Here is a 19,001-nt window from a genome sequence, read left to right as displayed (position 1 = left end):
GGCCCTGAACTAAGGTCACCCTGGTAGTGTCTCAATCTTATTGAAGGATTCTAACAAATCCAGCTTTATTTATAATCATCATGTCCCTACCATAAGGTAGGAGAAGGCAGTTTTGTGTTACCCATGTCAGTCACACTGATGCATGAAGATGGGGACATTTAATCAGAAGGTTTTTATATGTAAGAAATAGGGGCAAGGGGTTTGAAAATTCATTTATGCCAATGTGACTCTAAATGAACAATCGTGGGATATTGTATGGCTCAAGGCCAATCACCTTTGAAAATTGGATCAGATTTGTGAAATCACACCATTTTAAAGCTATCGGACATAATGCTCTCCCTCAATTTCAAGTACAAGCTATTTTTGGTCAATATTTATCATTAATACTGATTAAACCGGGCATGGTGTCGTATATATACTAATGGAAGTGAAACAAAGGGAAATAACTCTGATATACCAGAATGAGTCCTGGTCTACATACCAATAGGTCCACACAAAAATGCGTGCATGGAAATTCATCTACCAGTATTTGTTCTCAACAATCAAGTTTCGCTTCTCATAAGTAATACTTTAAACTCAATAGTTGTGTCTTATGGGCCCACTACCTTTCCGCAGCAAAACATTCAAAAAACATTAATAACATCAGAAAATATATACCGATGGGCTAAGATGAGGTTACAACACCAAACATGTGCAGGATTTCCTGCTTTATATATTATAACGGTGGAGAGTCATCTCGCTGTTTATGCTGCAGATGCAGTGAAATTTACTACCGTGCGGTATTTAGGACGACGGTGGGAAACATAAGACGACCCGCGTTATGAAAATTTACATTTAATTTTTTAAATCAAATTGTTCAGAAGGTGATGATATGTGTATTCCTTTTGCGACTTTACAAAATTATCGATCCCCCGTTTTACATTCCCATTTAAAAAAATTACTTTTTTTTCTAGTAAAAGCTGTTTCGGAAAGGTAGTGGGCCTTTAAGATTGACTAATTTTAAGAAATTCCATTGTACCTTGGCTTTATTATGTCTTTACTCAACAATGGGGTAAACTTTACTAATACAAGGACAGCACACTGATGACAGAGATTTTATAGTTGGTGACTGATGCGACCAAGAGATGAGATGGAGCGCTGGGTAGTGTCGGAGGTGGTATATAGCCATAGAGACACTGCGACGCAATAATTTCATTTTTTAAGATTTTTAGAAAATGAGAAAAAAAGGCTTCCTAATACTTTAGAAAGATTAATTTATGAATGAACCACTTAATGATGTAAGATTATGAAGTAATAATTCAAATTTATTACAAAGACAAACTTCCATTGGTCTATTTTACTATGACTGTATCTTTGACAAACTTCCACAGTCTTTTAAATAAACTTGGTTACATGATGGACCACAGGGATGTATATCTGGGTAGTACATTAATTACAGTTTTCATGATATAATTAAGGACCCACTTTAAGAGCCCTAACGTTTTAGTGGTCTAAACGGTCTTAGCACACTCTGGTGGGCCCATAATTATATAAATTGCGTAACTAATTCTCAGATCCCCGTGAAATATATATACCAACATCATTTAGCACACCCGCAATATTTCGGTAATCTCATTCCATTTGGGCCGATTAATATTTTATGCAAATCCTCTATACTTTGTTGGGATTGCTGTTCATGTGTGAAACTTCAAGATCGTTATCGTTAGAAATAAAAAAAAATCATAGACTCCAGTAGCATTGCATGGAATGTTCGCATGGTAATAAAGGGAAGGGTTGTTTCCCTTATAACTAGCGTTTGCTGTTGTCTGTTAGTCTTTTGGGATTATTTTGAAATGCAAAAGCAGTCGATACTTTCATTGAAAACCTGTATACTTCAAACATTACAAATTATTTCAAGCATTCAGTCTTAATGTAGAACGATCGATGATTTTTCTATGACGGATTTTACTAGTAAATACTATAAAGTAAACTTTCACAAAGACACTTTTTTATAGTAAAAGATCTTATTTCTGACAAAAATGCACTAATAAACTGTATAGGCCTATTAACAGCCAGGGTCATGTAAGGACGTGGCCAGGTTTGTTAGTGGAGGAAAGCCGGAGTACCGGGAGTAAAACCACCTACCAGTGGTCGGTACCTGGTGCCAGCAACTGTCCCACATGGGATTCGAACTAGCAACCCAGAGATGATGAAACGATTGAATACACCTACCTAGCTTAGATGAGAAAATCCTTAAATTTGTTTAAGTATTTTTCATCCAACTTACCAGAAAATGGGGTAGACGGAATGTTGACTTGGGAGGAGGGAGGGTGGATGTCGGGCAAATCTAATAATTATTTATTCTATAACCTATTTCACATGTCTGTGGGGTGCCGCGCCTGATCCTGTTCAATCAGCTACTAACGTAAGCATTTATACTTTGCTTGCTACAGTTATCAGAATCTGAAATGTAAACAGACAAAATGTCAGTGATAGAAAAGCACACATTGCGTAACGTGTTTTCATACTCATTTCTCTTGATCCATTATCTGGACAGGACCTATCGGGCTCCGGTTTGGGTGGGTTTTTGACGCTGCAGTCTTCACTCTCCTCTCACTACCCGCTTATCAGATTCACTATTCACGATCTCGACCCAATATCTCACCAATCCACACATTTCTTTCAACATTTGCGTTAAGACATCGCGTATACAATGCCATTCTCTATTAAAATGAAGGAAGATATTGTCTAAGAGTACGGCAAGTCTATAATTATATAAGCGTCCGCCATTCTGCATGTACATTCCCTTCGTACAAAATACAAGAGCCTTAATGCACGCACGGGTTAGTTTGCTGTGAAGTATTTTCGAAAAACAGAAGCGCTCATTCTAGACATCCGGACTTTTGTGTTCCGTGACATCTCGATTATGCGCAGCTCCTAGTCAAATTAAATGGTAAATATAAGCATATGTGTGATAATGAGTTCAGTATTACATATATGAGCATTACACATATCAGTAGTGCACTTATCAGTAATACAGTATGCTACTGTATATGTTGATATAAAAGAAACGAAAACCTTTTTTTTTATATATTTGCATTCTCCACTCACAATAATTGTCCACGTGTAATGCATTGCGGGAAGTTCAGTTTGGTGCCAAATATAACTAGAACGAATAAAAAAGCTACACATTTTTCTGTCTAGAAGACTTCAATAGTGCTACAATATTGCAACTACATGTAAATATGGATAGGTCAGAACATTACATATAAACAAGGATACCGAAAAACTCCCCATCATTTTTGATTGTAAATTGATAAAAACCATACTCTACATGCTGTTGTTATGTTGTTACAAGTACATTAAGATACGTCAATATATATGTAAGCTGACTCATTCTCAGGCCCATGTGTTCACAGTGATTATGCTTTTACTTAAGATGTTTTTTATCGGTACTGGATGGTACATGTAGAATGGTTGGGTGTGTGATACGGTAATTTATAGTGGTACATATACATATATCTATAGAGCCAAACGCCTAGAGCTGTCGCGCAACTGGAGTATCCCGCTTGAAAATGCGCAACTACAGTATCCCGCTTTGTACTGAACGACTGAAAATTTCCCGCTTGATAGATCATACTGTGCGATTGGACGTTTTCCTGATTTGTACTGCACGACTAGAAACAATCTCGTTTGATACTATGATACGGGATGTTCAATTTCTGCGTTCACTGTAATAACAGGAAGGTTCTCGCTTGATAACTGCGGCTGGACGTTTCCCGGTTTTTACTGGGCGACTGAACGTTTCCCGGTTGGTACTGTGCAAATGAAAGTTTCCTGATTTGTACTGTACGACTAGAAACAATCTCGTTTGATACTATGATACGGGATGTTCAATTACTGCGTTCACTGTAATAACAGGAAGGTTCTTGCTTGATAACTGCGGCTGGACGTTTCCCGGTATTTACTGGGCGACTGAACGTTTCCCGGTTGGTACTGTGCAAATGAAAGTTTCCTGATTTGTACTGTACGACTAGAAACAATCTCGTTTGATACTATGATACGGGATGTTCAATTACTGCGTTCACTGTAATAACAGGAAGGTTCTTGCTTGATAACTGCGACTGGACGTTTCCCGGTTTTTACTGGGCGACTGAAAAAATCTCGCTTTGTACTGGGCGACTGAACGTTTCCCGGTTTGTACTGTGCAAATGAAAGTTTCCTGCTTTGTACTGTGGAAGTGTTTCCCGCTTTGTATATTGCTGGGGTGGGAGTTCCCCGCTTGATACAGCTGGTGAATGGACGTTTCCCGGTTTGTATTGTGCGGCTCGAAATGTTACCCATTTTGTACTTTGCTGGGGTGGAAGTTCCCAGCTTACTGGTTCTCGGACGTTTGTAGTATTGTGCGGCTGGATGTTTCCCACTTTGTACTTTTCCCGCTTGTAAAACTGTACGGCTGAAAGTTCCCCGTAACCCTTGTACTACTGCTAAGCCACCGGGACCTAACATGAATTTATAACCAACATTGTATATATATATATAATAATGATACTATAATGATAATGATTCTAAAATGTTCCTCGCGAATGGGAAAAAAATATGTAAAATAAAAAAAATACTGTTTATGGTTAGAAATTTGTGCCAGGTCCCTGTGTGCCAAGCTGGACACATTTGCATATTTCCCATTTTTAATTGTGTCGATGGAGCTGTCTAACTGATTATCTTTCTCTGCACTGTCGTTCGTTGAAAATATTAGATGATATATAGCTATATTCTGCGTGCGATGTTGCCCTTGGCGCGCCTCTCAATTATAAGGATATCCCCGATATCGCTAAGCCAATCAAATTAACGCAATACGGGAAACCCCAATATCGCCTCGTGATGAACCATGTGCAAGGTGCGCGAAACAAACACTTGGTAGGCAGCATCAGTATCTCAGTATCAGACAGAGAACATCACCTCTTGTTTGGAAATTTGCCATGCTCATTCCATGTGAAATCTAGCTACAGTGACTTTATTTACGTTCGAAGTGTAACAACATAGTTTGTCAGACTACAACGAATGAAGACGGTATTATTTCCGAGGAGTTTTTGATTCTGTACTGTGAGTTCGCTCTGAACGTCGGTGAAACGAAATACTCATCTTTAAGACTTTGATATTTATTCCAGCATGGCAGGCAAGGGTAATCCAATAGCATCGCCCGGTGCTTCTAAAAACTGTTTACTAAAAGCCATACCTGACGTAGAAATCGACACTGGCAAGTTAAAATACATTCTGGTAAAAGTTCACGACCCATCACCGGAAAAAAGTAGAGAATACAAACACATTGTTCGGGGATCTTCAAAAGCAACATATCACGGTAAGAGCTTTATAGTAATTATAATGTTGAGTTGGGTTGGAGCTGACGAGAATGGCCCATTTCAACACAGTATAGATGCTGACCGTACCAGTAGTAGGTCGTAAGGTTGCCGAATTGTTTCTTGTAGTAGGAGCGGAAAAAATGCACGGCAAAAGATCGGGGTTCGATCCTGGGTCCCGTCGAACGTGCGGACACAAAAAATAGCCGGGAGCCTTTACATTCGGACTTTTCAAATAGGCCTCTATTACCCAAAGGCCATATTTAGGATTTAGTACAAGCCATTTTGACACAAGTACACTATAGTCATTAGTCAAATAATTTGATCTTTTAAGACAAAACTTTTTGTGCTTTTTATCTTCTTGTGCCCTTCAGGTAAAAAGAATCATTAGTCTTAAAACGGTCTAGGTGTAAATTTATAAGTATAATATGTAGTATAATATGTGGCTCAAACATTTTAAACTTATCATTGTGTCCTGTAGTCAATTGGATAAATGATCTTTTCCTGTTCATATATAAGGACTATCTATATAGCTGTAGGTTTTATCTACAAAAAAATTGTATTCAATAATGGTAATCTGGTGATTCATTGGGTGTTGTAATGGAATGATATTAACATTATGTAAACACTTGCAGACAAGACACATACAAAATGTACATTAAAGACAATTATTAAAATCCAAGGTCAAAGGAGTGATCAGAGCTGACAGTTTGACATCATGCTCTCAAAAAAAAATAAGCATGATGTAAAGCAATACCTTTACTATTAAAGAGACAGTATGAAGAGTTCTTCTTATTTTATAACCATATTTAGTATTCTTATTGAGAGAGAACCAAACTCCTTGCAGTGAATCCAGAAATATTTGTTTATAGATGTGAATCTATGTACTTTTTATATACATGTTTTAACATTTGAGATTTCAGATTTGGAATGAAAAGTTAGTAATATTGAAGTCCTTTTAACTGTTTTGTCTGAAAATCTTTGAAAATTCATCTAAGTCTTTGTGCAGAATATTTTTTTCAAACATGCATACATGTACATATATATATGGGACAAAGAAGTAATTTCAACTATGTGACACAAAAAAATTGTCAAATTTTCAATTTATATATATATAAGCGCTCACTTGTCAGTCGTTATTGTTTTTATTTCTTAAATATATACATATACATAATGAATGATATTTGTTCATAACTTTAATTGTAGTAGTCATTGTCATGAGTCATTGGTTTGTAAAATCTATAAGATATAAGTACCGGTATATAATGTAAGATATAACCTAACTATAAACAATTAATGAACTCCAAAATACCTGAAGGAAGTCTTTGTGTAATACAGACACTTATTTGGCAGTGTACAAAAGTATTTAAAGGTAGATCTATTGACTGTGACCAAAGAAAATTCAGGAGGTCTAAGCAAAATTCATTGCATTTTTTTTGTCAATAGGCTAAAAGGCTATGCAGTAGCACTAAGCAGGAAAATCTGAAAAAAAATGATTATTAAAAGTGCTGTTTGAAACATTGTTAAATTTAGTGTAGTGCCTGTTAAACTTTGAGGTAAATGTAACCATTATTAGATTTATTTCTCTTTGATATTAATGATATATCTAATAGTTTGTAATATTTGTAATGTTTGTGAATAATAACATTCAATAGAGAATAGTCAGCCAACTTGAACTACATTTTGTTTAAATCATTCTTGACATTTTGATCTACCCAATACTTTATTGGTCTATATACAATCTGAAATTTCAATAGACCCACAGTCTAACTGTGTTCAAGACATACCTTTGCAGGTCTACTGATATGGGCTGATTGAAATTGTGACCCATCATACCTAGAATGGCCACTTGCCTTTTATTTGAAATGCGCCTTCAGTCTTCATTTTGAAAGACCACACACTCGCATCACAGCCTTTTATGTGTAATGCTCATGTGGCATTCATAACTTGAAAGGCTGTGAAATTTAAGGTAAAATAATCCTGCATCCTTTATGAGAAATACCTCTGCAGTCTTTGTTTTGAACGCTATAGGTTTCAACCTTTTAGGTGAAATATCCTGCATCCTCTATGAGAAATGCTCCTGTAGTCTTACGCTGCAGGCTAGCTTTTAGGTAAAAAATCTCTCACAGTCTTCATTTTGAAAGACTATTGCCTTTAATGTTAAATACATTTTTGTTCCAATTGGAATTATCTTTAGTGAAGGTAGGTCATGGTGATATGTTAATGGAGAGCAAACTATGAAAGTTTTCCTGAGAAACATTACAGTCTGCGACTTAAGCACCAGTCTTATGCCCATGACTAGTAATTTTACAGCTGGACTAGTGCTTATTGTAATGAGCTAGTTCGATTGGACTAGTGGCTCCCAACCCAATTAAAATCAATAAATATAATATTTATCAGACGGTGGTCAATTGCATTTTTCAACACATTTTGACTGCATTATTATGTCTGAGATTATTTCAGTCTGGATTCATCAATTTATGAAAATTTGCGTTCAGGAATGCATCCAGACTGTAATTTGGGTCAGAATTGTAAACTGATCATGACTGAAGTGCTGAAGCAAAATGGCTGTATATTTAATTTGGACTGATAATTAAGGGACTAGTAAGGTTTACTAGTCCAAATGACCCGCAGAGAAAAAAATTAACGTCACAGACTGCAGATGTTAGATTTATTCAATCCTAAACAAATGAAACAACAATCTGCATGTTTTAAGACATACATGTTTGCTTCAGCAAGTGCGTTGTTGACTGAGGGAAGGATGAATGTCACAACGCATCAGATTAAATCATTAACCGAGTATGTTTAGCACTTGTAATTCCTGCTGTAACAACACTTTCTACAAAACAGAAACTCTACAAATGCCCAACTAATTCCGAGAATGAGTGTCCGTATCTTTGGTAAGCATTGCAAGCTTGGTAACAAACAATAACAACGTCAGAATCTTTACAAAATAATTTTTTATGTGTTATCATTTATAGTTCTATATTATACTATAGCACCTTATAATTACTGGCATAACACATGCAAAAAATGTTCATATATTGTAAACCATAGACTTATATATATCTTTTTTATAATCTGTATATATATTAAAAAAATATCCATTTCATATATCCATATTCAACCCAATAATTGCCCCTAAATGGAGACTGAAAATATGAACATTGTGTTGGTTTCCTTACTATTTTTTTTGCAAATTGGTTTATGGCTTTGTAGAAAAATTTTATGAAAGGCTAGTCCAAATTTGTTCCTGTAAGGCACCTTTATCTGCTTCAATTTTTAAAGCGCCCAGGGCACTTACTTATTGGGTTGTATACGGTAAGTGAAATTTTTATGATTTTTCAAAGATTTTGTTGACACTTAAAATTGGTGGTAAGTTGCTAGCTTATAGGATGATCATCCAAAATGGAAATTAAAAGCAATTGAGAAAAAGAGGATCTTGCATGTATGAAACACTGCTGATAAAGTTAAATTGAGTAAATCCAAAATAATTGTAAACTCAACTAGAAAATTTTGAAATTAAAACAGGAAGCTTACACAGAAATCCACAAAACTAGGACAAGGTTCATATACTTCTTTCGCTTACTTCAATTAAACCTGCATCTGGGGTAATATTTATGCCTTAAGATGAGATTAAGTATTCCATTAACTTTTCATATTATCAATATTGGTTTCATATATACCTCTTATATACAGGATGCTGCACTCTGTTTAACATCTGTTCTAAAGATGAATCATTTGAAAAAAATGGTTTGATGTTCAAAACACATTCATGTATATGTGCATTCATGCATGTATACATGTTTGAAATATTAGCACAGGATTACATCCAATGAACTTGAATTTGGTTGATATGTCAAAATTCAAAGGAATTAACGTTACATGGATACAGTTAGACTGGCCAAGGAACCAGACTCAAAGTCATTGATAAGATTTCTCAGTTTGAATTTAATACGTAGATTTTCTCCCCCTAGTTTGAAACTAGAACCAGTCATGTCTTAAGACAAAAAAAAAAAAAAAAAAAACCAAAAAAACATAAAAAAAATATGATCAAGTCAAAGTTTAAGTGAAGATTTTAATATCATGGAGACTGATGGCTATCAAGTCTATATGTCCTATATGTATAAAGATAAAAAAGATTATGATTTCTGACATTCTCTGTTCTTTGAAGGAAAAAAAAAGTAAAACAGAAAAATCTTGGATTCGGTGTTCTATGAGTACTTGTAGAAGTCCATGCCAAATGATTCAAACTGTTTGTATGTGGGGAAAACACATTCCAATAGCAGATCTCTGACTCAAAAACCACATGACCCCTAGGTGCAGCGTTATGCATCCTTTTAATTGTACATCCTGTAGAAATCGTGTATTTGAGGCAGAAATTAATGGGAGTCTGCAGAAATGTTAAAGTTTTAATTGTGTTCTGTCATGGAATTGGGAACAGAAACAAAAGTTGGATTACAAAATCATTGCACAAGTTTGTTGTTATTGCCTCATTTACAACACATAAGCATGCGTTTCAGGACAGAATGTGATTATATTGTACAGTCTGGATAAACAGACAAAAATTTTTATGGCATACTGCAAATTTTAAGTGTGAATGAACTTAAAAACTACAGCTAAGAAAAATGTTTATCCCATACAGATATCCATAGAAATTGTTACCAGTCTATAGAATAGGGGTATAACAATACATCAGACTATCGATATATTGTAATGGTATGCCTCTCAACTCGATCAATCGATGGCAATTTCAAAAAGTTAATAACAATCGCCGATAGTACGCCAAACTATCGATGGTTTCAATAGTCAGATATTTTTCTGTAACTTGGACTTTAATCATGTACTCACAGAGGTTTCATACAGTAACAGACTAACAGTCACGATAAAATATCAATTTTCCACGCTTTTTAATGCAAACACAAACACCGACAATGTTCTCAATCACGATCTTCATTGCGTTTGAGTTGGTACTGATGCTAGCAGGTAAAGGGAAGTAACTCTAAACCAATACTGCACTAGATGTACATCATGGTGGCCAATTCATCGACCGGATTGTAATCAAATTCAGAGTGCAATACTATCACAATACTATTGCAATTGTATTCTGCAATAGTTAAACTATCACATTAGTGTTTCCCTCAATAGCAATAGTATTGCAATAGTTAAAATTGTAGGCGATAGTCACCCCTACTATAGAATATAAGATTATGAGTAAGATTGGCTTGATGATCTGTGACTCTACCACATGTCTTGATTGTAATTTAAAAGCAAGGGCAGATAATCTAGTTTTTGATTAAAATTCATTTAAAATTCATGTGAGAAATAATCCAATTAATTCTGGTCAAAAACCTTTGGTGGACATGCATGAGTGTAGATATGTTGACTGATGGATGCTGATCATAACGCGCATACCACGCTCAGTATAGTCATGACATGACTGACTCTAGTTTCAACCTAAGGGGAGATAATCTAGTTTTAGAATTCAGATAAGCAATTAATTTTGGTCAAAACCTTGGGGTTGGTGGCTAGTGTAGACATGTTGATTGATTGAATAATTGATGAGACTAAACATTCATGTTCTTGCTAGAAGTGAGCCTATAGGATGTTCAGTTTATACAGTACTGATTGAAGTTTTAAACTAGGGGGAGACAATCTAGTTTTAGAATTCAGGTGAGAAATCAATTCTGGTGGCCAGTATATTATATGATTAATTGATTGTTGATTGATTAGACTAATAATTGATTGTTGATTGATTAGACTAATAATCAATGATCTCATTATTACTTAGAGCCCTATATATAGCTAATACACTCGCTATGATTGAACCTAGTTTCAATTGAAGGGGAGATAATCTAGTATTCAGTGATTTTTGTTGTTGCATATTAATTTAGTGGCCTTATAACCTCTTGAATTGGAAAAATGCTAAAGTATTTACCTTCTTCTTCCTTATAATATATATATATTTAATTTCTTATTTGGAAAATATTCACATGAAATTGGGAATATGGTACTGGAAAATTGGAGAAAGGTTCCTTTATTTGGCCCCAAATACATTTGAAAAAGTCACTGGTATAAAACCAAAACTTGGGGTCTGTCGACTAGTCTAGGCAAAGAGTATTGTAAATAGAATGTGATGGACATTAGGTCCATTGTATGCTAATGTGGATACCTATCCACGAGCCTCTGACATGTTGTGTTAGTCGGGGAGGAGGTCCACAATCTCATGGAGGGTATATGGTGATCATTAGCTTTGTTATTCCTTGTCTATTTACACTAGGGCCTTCCCCTGCCAATGTCTGAAACCCCAGGTATACAGTACAGTACACCAGCTAGTTGACAAATCTGACTTGTACTGTATGTCAGTTCCAGCCTCGGGAGCAAATCACTTGTCCAGTCCTGTAAACAAATAATCATAGAGGGCATCATAGCCATGTGGTATGTGTCGGGCAGATAATGTATATACAATCAGTGTTAGGGGGCATACATAGGTGTAGAAGGATGGAAGGCTGTAGGAGGGGGGTGTTGTTAGCTCTTCACGTCCTGTAAGTAGGTCAAGGGGTTAAAGATAGACAGGTCAGGGGTCAGGGGTACAGGGGCATACACATTGTCCTAGGCTCCTGACAGTTGGAGGGTATCCATGTGTGTTTAAAGTAGGGGTGGGGATTTGTTTGGGAAACATCCGAATATTGGGAATCTATATATGTTATGGAATAACACTTCAGGGACGAGGGTTTTGGTAGAGAACAGGTCATTCAGAGGTGTAATATTATAGCAGGCCCATGGCATGGGTTGATGAAGTGGTAACTATCTGTAGGTGTGAGAACTAGGGGCATCCTGAGGCATGAGAGGTAAAGGTCTGGATGTGTTGATATGAGAGGACATCCTGATATTAGGGAATGATTTCCATAGGTGTAATGTTATGGTGAACCAGGGACTAACCAGCTACATATTGCCTCTATCGCAAGATGCCATTTTTATCTTATCTTTTTTTTTCTTAAGTAAATGTCCCCTATTTTTCTTTTTTTCTCATCTAGTTTGCTCCTTCAAGGAAAGCTTTGTTGTCTCTATTGGACAAACACTACCAAGATAAGTAATTATACTAGAGTAGTTTCTGCTCCTGCTTGAATTTATAATTATATGTTCACATTGTCAGTATTATGACTGATTAAGTGTTGTTTCTTTCATGGTGTCCTGAAACAGTTTGCCATTGTAAGACTTGATCATAAGAAGACTCCAAATGTACCAAATTGATCAGCCCTATAGCATGTACTACATACATGCAGGAGAGGTGGTTTATGAATAACCATAGCTGTTGTTATGATGATAAGCAATAGAAAAATTGAAACCATTTGCTGTTGTTATATGATATGAAGAGTTCTTTTCATAAATTGGATTCTTATAATTCGAAAGTCTCTTACCACAAACTCATTTATATTAGTTTCATTTACAGGTAAGCAGGCTAAGGCTAATTTTATACAAAAATTCAAAATGTAAAAGATTTTTGTGGACCATGTTGCATAAGTAAATTAAATCGGAGACAAAATATTAATTTGATTATGATTGAGTTTATAATTTATCTAATTACAGAAAACAATTACTTATTACTATATAACATGTGTTTTCATCTGGAAATCACTTTTAATGGCAATAAAATGTTGAAAAGATGTTACTGAATTATTTCTTGAGTTGAATGAGATATAAAACAGCGCACTGGAATGCGTTAGAGTTCATACACTAAAATCATAATGACTTTTATTTGTTATGCAATTATATATAATTAATAGAAAGCTAATTTTTGAAATCTTCAACAAGCATAAAACAGCAGGTGGCTGTTAATTCCAAGGCAGCTGTGAGGTGCACCAGAGACCTACCATTTGTCTTAAGTCAGCGAGTGTAATGGTTTTAAAACAAAGCAGGGTATTGTGAGGGTAGATGAGGGCATTCAAATATAGTTCATTTGGGTTCAGCAGTTAGAATCAAACGTGTCTCTAAGTTATAAGCCCAATTAGTAAAGCAGTTTTTATGTACACCAAAATCAAAACTATCATGGTCTCATCTTTGATGGCGTCTAAGAAAAAGAATCTGGTTCATTAGACTGGCTATCAGTCTCTAGAATATTTAAAAAACGCTAAAATTTGAATGAATAATGCTTGTCTCTGCAACATGTCTGATTCAAAGTTTTAAACTAGGGGGAGATAATCTAGTATTAGAATTCTGCTGAGAAATCTTATCAACATCTGAGAGTCTAGTGGTCAGTTAATTAGTAAATGTATGTGTATAAGAATCTTGTTCTAATGGCCATTGTCATGTAGCCCACTCAATAATTCCTTATAAACATATAGATGTGGTAGCCCTTTCTTTGAAACCGCATTATCGTATAGCCCTTTGTTTGAAGTATTAGAAGAGGCGACGGCATAATCATACAGCCCTTTCTTTAAAACTTTAGAAGGGGCAACAGCAGTATCGTATAGCCCTTTCTTTGGAACCTTTATTAGAAGAGGTGATGGCATAATTGTATAGCCCTTTTTTGAAACCATAGAAGAGGCAAAAGCATAATCACATAGCCCTTTCTTTGAAACCTCAGAAGAGGCAACGGCTTAATCATGTAGCCTTTTTCTTTGAAACCTTTCAGCTTTACGAAGAGACAACAACATAATTATGCAGCCCTTTTAATCATAGAAGAAGCAACAATTTGATCATATAGCCCTTTCTTAGAAACCTGAGAGCAGGCTATGACATAATTACATAGCCCATAGAAAAGGCAACAGCATAACTACGTAGCCCTTTTTCTGAAACCTCAGACAAGGCGACATGCTTTGTACCCACAAAAACTGAACTTGAGACCAAATAAGGTGTGACAGTGTAGCTAGGCCACCTGGCTGTTAGGCACTGCACTTGTGTTAGGTCTCTATGATTAATAACGTCTCCACAGGATTATGATATAAGTCTATTCACACAATTTGTACTGCTGTATGCCATTAAAACGATGGTAAGATTCTGAACAGCTTGAGCTCATTCTTGATTTTGCCGATTACATTTGTCTATTTTGCTGAGTTACAGAATGTTGTACCGTGGATGTAAAATTTCCACAGTTTCAATGATTTTTCGGAGATTGTTGTGGGCACCATCATCCAGACTTGAAGATCTACAAATAAATGGAACTACATTGCTGTGTACAATCTGTTCATTGGTACAGCAATTCAATTCACATTTAGATAAACCTACACAAAACACTGTATCTTTGGTAGACAGGGGCTTATTGCTTGCTGCCACATGCAAAAAAACATATTATACTGTATTAATTCTTATGAATACCTGATGTTAACGAAAAAACCCATCATATATGGCTGTAGATAGGGAAATTTTTTAATACAGCAAGATATATATATGATTGCAATATTGTATGCATAATGAAAGTTTCAAACTTCTGCAATGGTTGGTGGTTTTATTAGTTAACGTACTGTTAACAGCCATAGTCATGTAAGGACGTGCCAGGTTTGTTGGCTAAGGAAAGCTGAAGTACCAGGAGAAATACCAACGACCAGTGGTCAGTACCTAGCAATTGCCCCACATGGGATTCGAACTCGGAACCCAGAGTTTGAGGGCTTGTGGTAATATGTCGGGATATCTTAATCACTGGGCCACAGCGGCCCCTAAAAAACTTTTGCATTTTAGCTCAGATTAATAAGCATTTAAAATAATTTAATGTCAACTTATTTTGTTTCAAAATAAAAGTATTGGCAGGTATCTTTAACTTGCTTAGAAACGGTTGTCAAAGCTGTAACCAAGCTCTTGCTCAGAGCCTAACTTGTGTTTGAATTGACCTTTTCTACTTCTAGAATACAATTTCTGATCACCTGATTTGTAGCTCTTCTGCTTCTGGGACTGAAGTTTTATAGTCAGCGTGAGAATACAGTGGAAAGGAACTATACAATAGCTATAAAAAAGTTTATATTTGCTTGCCACTATGCAATGCCTAGCTGCAATATAGTAGCTCGAAAGACTTTTACACAAAAATTGGTGTCGTCTTTAGAGCTACAATTGGTGCCTATTTCTGGTAATGGAGCAAAGTAATGATTATACAAATCATTATTAAACCTTTGTTTGCATTTTGTCGTACATGTTTGATATCGCTTACCTATTAGGCAATAAAATTGAACCATATAAAATATCAAATTCTGATTGAGACATTATTTGTTCATATAATACATATGAAGTTCTTTCTGAAGGAAATTTATACGGCAAGTCCACAAATTGTGAATTTGACGTCTTGTGAACGGTACGGTAGATATTAAGAATGGTAGTTATGTTTATTTTGGACAAAAATAATATGTTAATACATGTATATGCATAAAATAATTGGAAACCTACAAAAAAGATTAGAAAACTGTGCCCGAGTGATTTTCGGAGGCAGTCCTTCACTACGACACATAGGGACCAATTCATACCTGGCCGAAAGGTGTAGTAAGGTGGGTACATATATTCGTTCTATGCAATCCCTAGAATCCAGCAGTAAACAAGTGAACTTTTTATTGTGAAAAATAACTCAAAATACAGTAAATTTTGTGTTTTTCTTGAGATTGCCATCTTAGTTTTTGAAGGAATCATCAGATAGATATGGCGAGTGGTGATGTACTGTGCTTATCTAGAAAACAACAGTACTTCTCTGATATGAGGCGTCACAAGTAACAGACAAAATAAGATAAGTTTAGCAGGCAATTTTATAGTGGAAAAATGCTAAGGTGTGATAGCTGAAACTTAAAACTGGGCCATCTAAAGCTGCAAGGACCAAGTAGTTATAAATAGATGTCCGAAATCACAATTCTGATGTCTTTTATCAGAGTTTCTAAATCTGACTTAGCTTGTATTTTACTTGTTACCCTGTGGTGCAGTATGTATTTTATCGATTCAGACTAATGAAACCATGCTTTTTTTTCAGCAGAAAAAAATTTGAAACATAACTGACTATTCCTGGTATCAATCTTTCGGTTCTGGATAGAAAATAACTATTATGGTTGTGCAGCACTGCAGACATTTTCAACCCCTATTCAATTTATTTTTCTCCACTCTGGCGACAGTTCTAGTTCCTAATGCTGTTATTGTACTATTGCTAATATTCACAAGAACAGATATATTTACATCTATATTGGTCAGTGACTTAACCTATCATGGTAAACAAACTATTATTGAGTTGATTATTGATGATTATGAGATGCGTTTGAAACATTTCAAAAATTTATCATTGCTCATAGGTCTACATGTACATTGTTTGATCATTAATCACTGAAATGAATGATAATTCTCTTCCGAACAGCCTTTTGGCTTTTGTGAGGTTTTGCATTTATGCTCATATGCACACTTGATACACTTCATTCATGGAGCTAAAATATGCAAATTCGGTGGTATAAAACCCATGGACTTGGATACGACCACCAACTTTTTACCCCTTTATACATTATTACACATTGAGATAACAGTCAGTTTGCTGGATTCTGAATTCTAGCCTTTCTCTAGTCCTCCATGGTTACAATTGTAATTCCAATAAAGCAGCCCCAGGGCTGTTGTTCAGATGAAGAAATAATAGACATGTGTGCTTATTCTTATCTTATTTCATTTAAGGCACAAACCTCCTGTTAAGTACAAACATATTCACACATCAAACAATACAATATAAAGCAGCCAGGGTGTCCCCACCCTTTCTCACTACAAACTGTCAAAGTTCATTTCACATCCATCCTCTTCTTAAAAAGAATTTTCACAGGGATGAATGAACAGCCTCCTGTTGAAACTGTTACTCTCAGAAACACATGCACTTTTCATATCGTTAACACCTGGTTAACCAAATAAAAGATGCTGATGATAAGGATATCTTCAACAACAAAAAATGCATAAAGAACATGCAATATCTCATCATGAGATTTCCTGCTTGACGTATAATGATAATGTTGTGACGTCCCTGCCCAGCATCAAATTTCTTTGAATGGAGTCTTGTTTTTTATTGTTGGATTAAGTAAATCTCTTAATTACTACACAAACGTGATCTGATCTTTATCGGTTTATTGGTACATGTATATATAATACATATAATTTTTGATATTTTAACTATTATTTTCTCAATAACAAAAACTAATCCTGCAGAGAATCTATAGCGAAATCAGTCCGCAATTGTGTTGTGATTTTAAACAACCACGCTTCAGTAGGTCAATTTTCTGTGAATTAAACAAGTTTACGATTGAATTTGCATCTGTACATAATTTTTTTCATCTTTATTACATTTTCAATACATATTATATCTTTTAAACACTTTTACTGAGATTTTTTTGATGTATAATTTTATTAAACTGGCGAGTAAAACTTAAATTTTTCACATGTGAATCATGACGTAGTAATACAAAAACTTAGATTTTTATCCATGTATAAGCCGCACTGGTGTATAGGTTACATTCCCGATTTTCAGGGGAAAAAGTCACGACTCCTACTCCAGCAAATATATGGTATATCATAAGCATAGACTTGAGTGACTGGTTGGGCTGCAATCTGGTATCACTGGCAAGCTGCTGGTTGCTGACCATAGTTCGTATTACCGATTTTTCATTTCGCATAAAAAAAAAATGTGCATTTTACTTTTGTCATTTGCTTAGAGTCGACCTTTAAAACTTGATGGCTATTCTTAAATGGTGTAGTGAATATAATCTGATAAAACTTGAAATTAAGGATTGGATCCGAAATAAGGAATCGTAATTAGAATCAATGTTTAAAGATTTCTGAAAATCAACTTTATCTGCACAGTTATTGATGTGACACTTGTGACCTGAATTCAGCGTGACCTATTTTCAAGGTCATCATGCACGAAATTGATAGTTTTATCATTTATCATCAGCTGCCAATCAAATCTGGCAATGGATTTAATGAATGCACAAAATTTGTTATAATCGAAGATTGGCTGTCATATGAACAAATCAAACCGTGTTTTGATTTGATACATTTATATATAAAATTTTTTTGATGTGAATAGAAAATTAACATTTATTGTGATAAATAGATTCTGATGTATTTTGCTTTCATTGGAATATATATATGAAATGATGTATGGATGTACGAATAATGCTGACGTTGATAATAGCAATCTTAATCTGGACCAAATCACCTCCGGAATATAGTGTATACATAAATAGACACTAGCACATTGGTTATAATTTTGTATCATATGTCTAAGAAGTTTGTGAAATTAAGGCAATTTATAAGTCATTAATGTTTGGGAAAAATTATGGTTAATAGTTGTATGTTACTGGTGGATTTAGAAGAAAAATGAATAATATTTATGGTGCGTATATATATATATATATATATGTACCCTATTTAAACCTCTTCATTTTCTTATAGCTCTTAATTATATATCCAATCTGTAAATTTTACAGATTCGGCTGTGTTTTTACATACAGGTAAATGATCCATGCATTAATTTGAGATGCAAATTTAATCATATGTCTTGCACAAATTGAATGTAATTGATACAATTTGTACTGATAAACTTGAGGTATAGCTAAAAATAAAAACCATATCTTGCATCATATACCATGTGTCAATCAGTGTAGACAATTATATATATAACCATTATTTAAAGAAGTATACTGTATTCGACCCAGTATTTAAAGAAGTATA

At 35.0% G+C, this 19,001-nt stretch overlaps 1 protein-coding gene across 1 annotated transcript in view; it reads left to right on the top strand.

Moving 5' to 3' along the window:
* Positions 1–4,852: 4,852 nt before the first annotated feature.
* Positions 4,853–19,001, top strand: part of LOC138321487 (14 kDa phosphohistidine phosphatase-like) — a 41,289-nt gene continuing 27,140 nt past the window's right edge. The window contains exon 1 of the mRNA XM_069265212.1: positions 4,853–5,338. Coding sequence (XP_069121313.1) covers positions 5,149–5,338 — 190 coding nt within the window. The 5' untranslated portion in view covers positions 4,853–5,148. The remainder of the gene's footprint in view (positions 5,339–19,001) is intronic.

The sequence above is a fragment of the Argopecten irradians genome, chromosome 4 (genome assembly GCF_041381155.1).
Source record: "Argopecten irradians isolate NY chromosome 4, Ai_NY, whole genome shotgun sequence".
NCBI lineage: Eukaryota > Metazoa > Mollusca > Bivalvia > Pectinida > Pectinidae > Argopecten > Argopecten irradians.
Note: the sequence above shows the minus strand (reverse complement) of the source record. Positions and strands in the feature narration are given on the sequence as shown.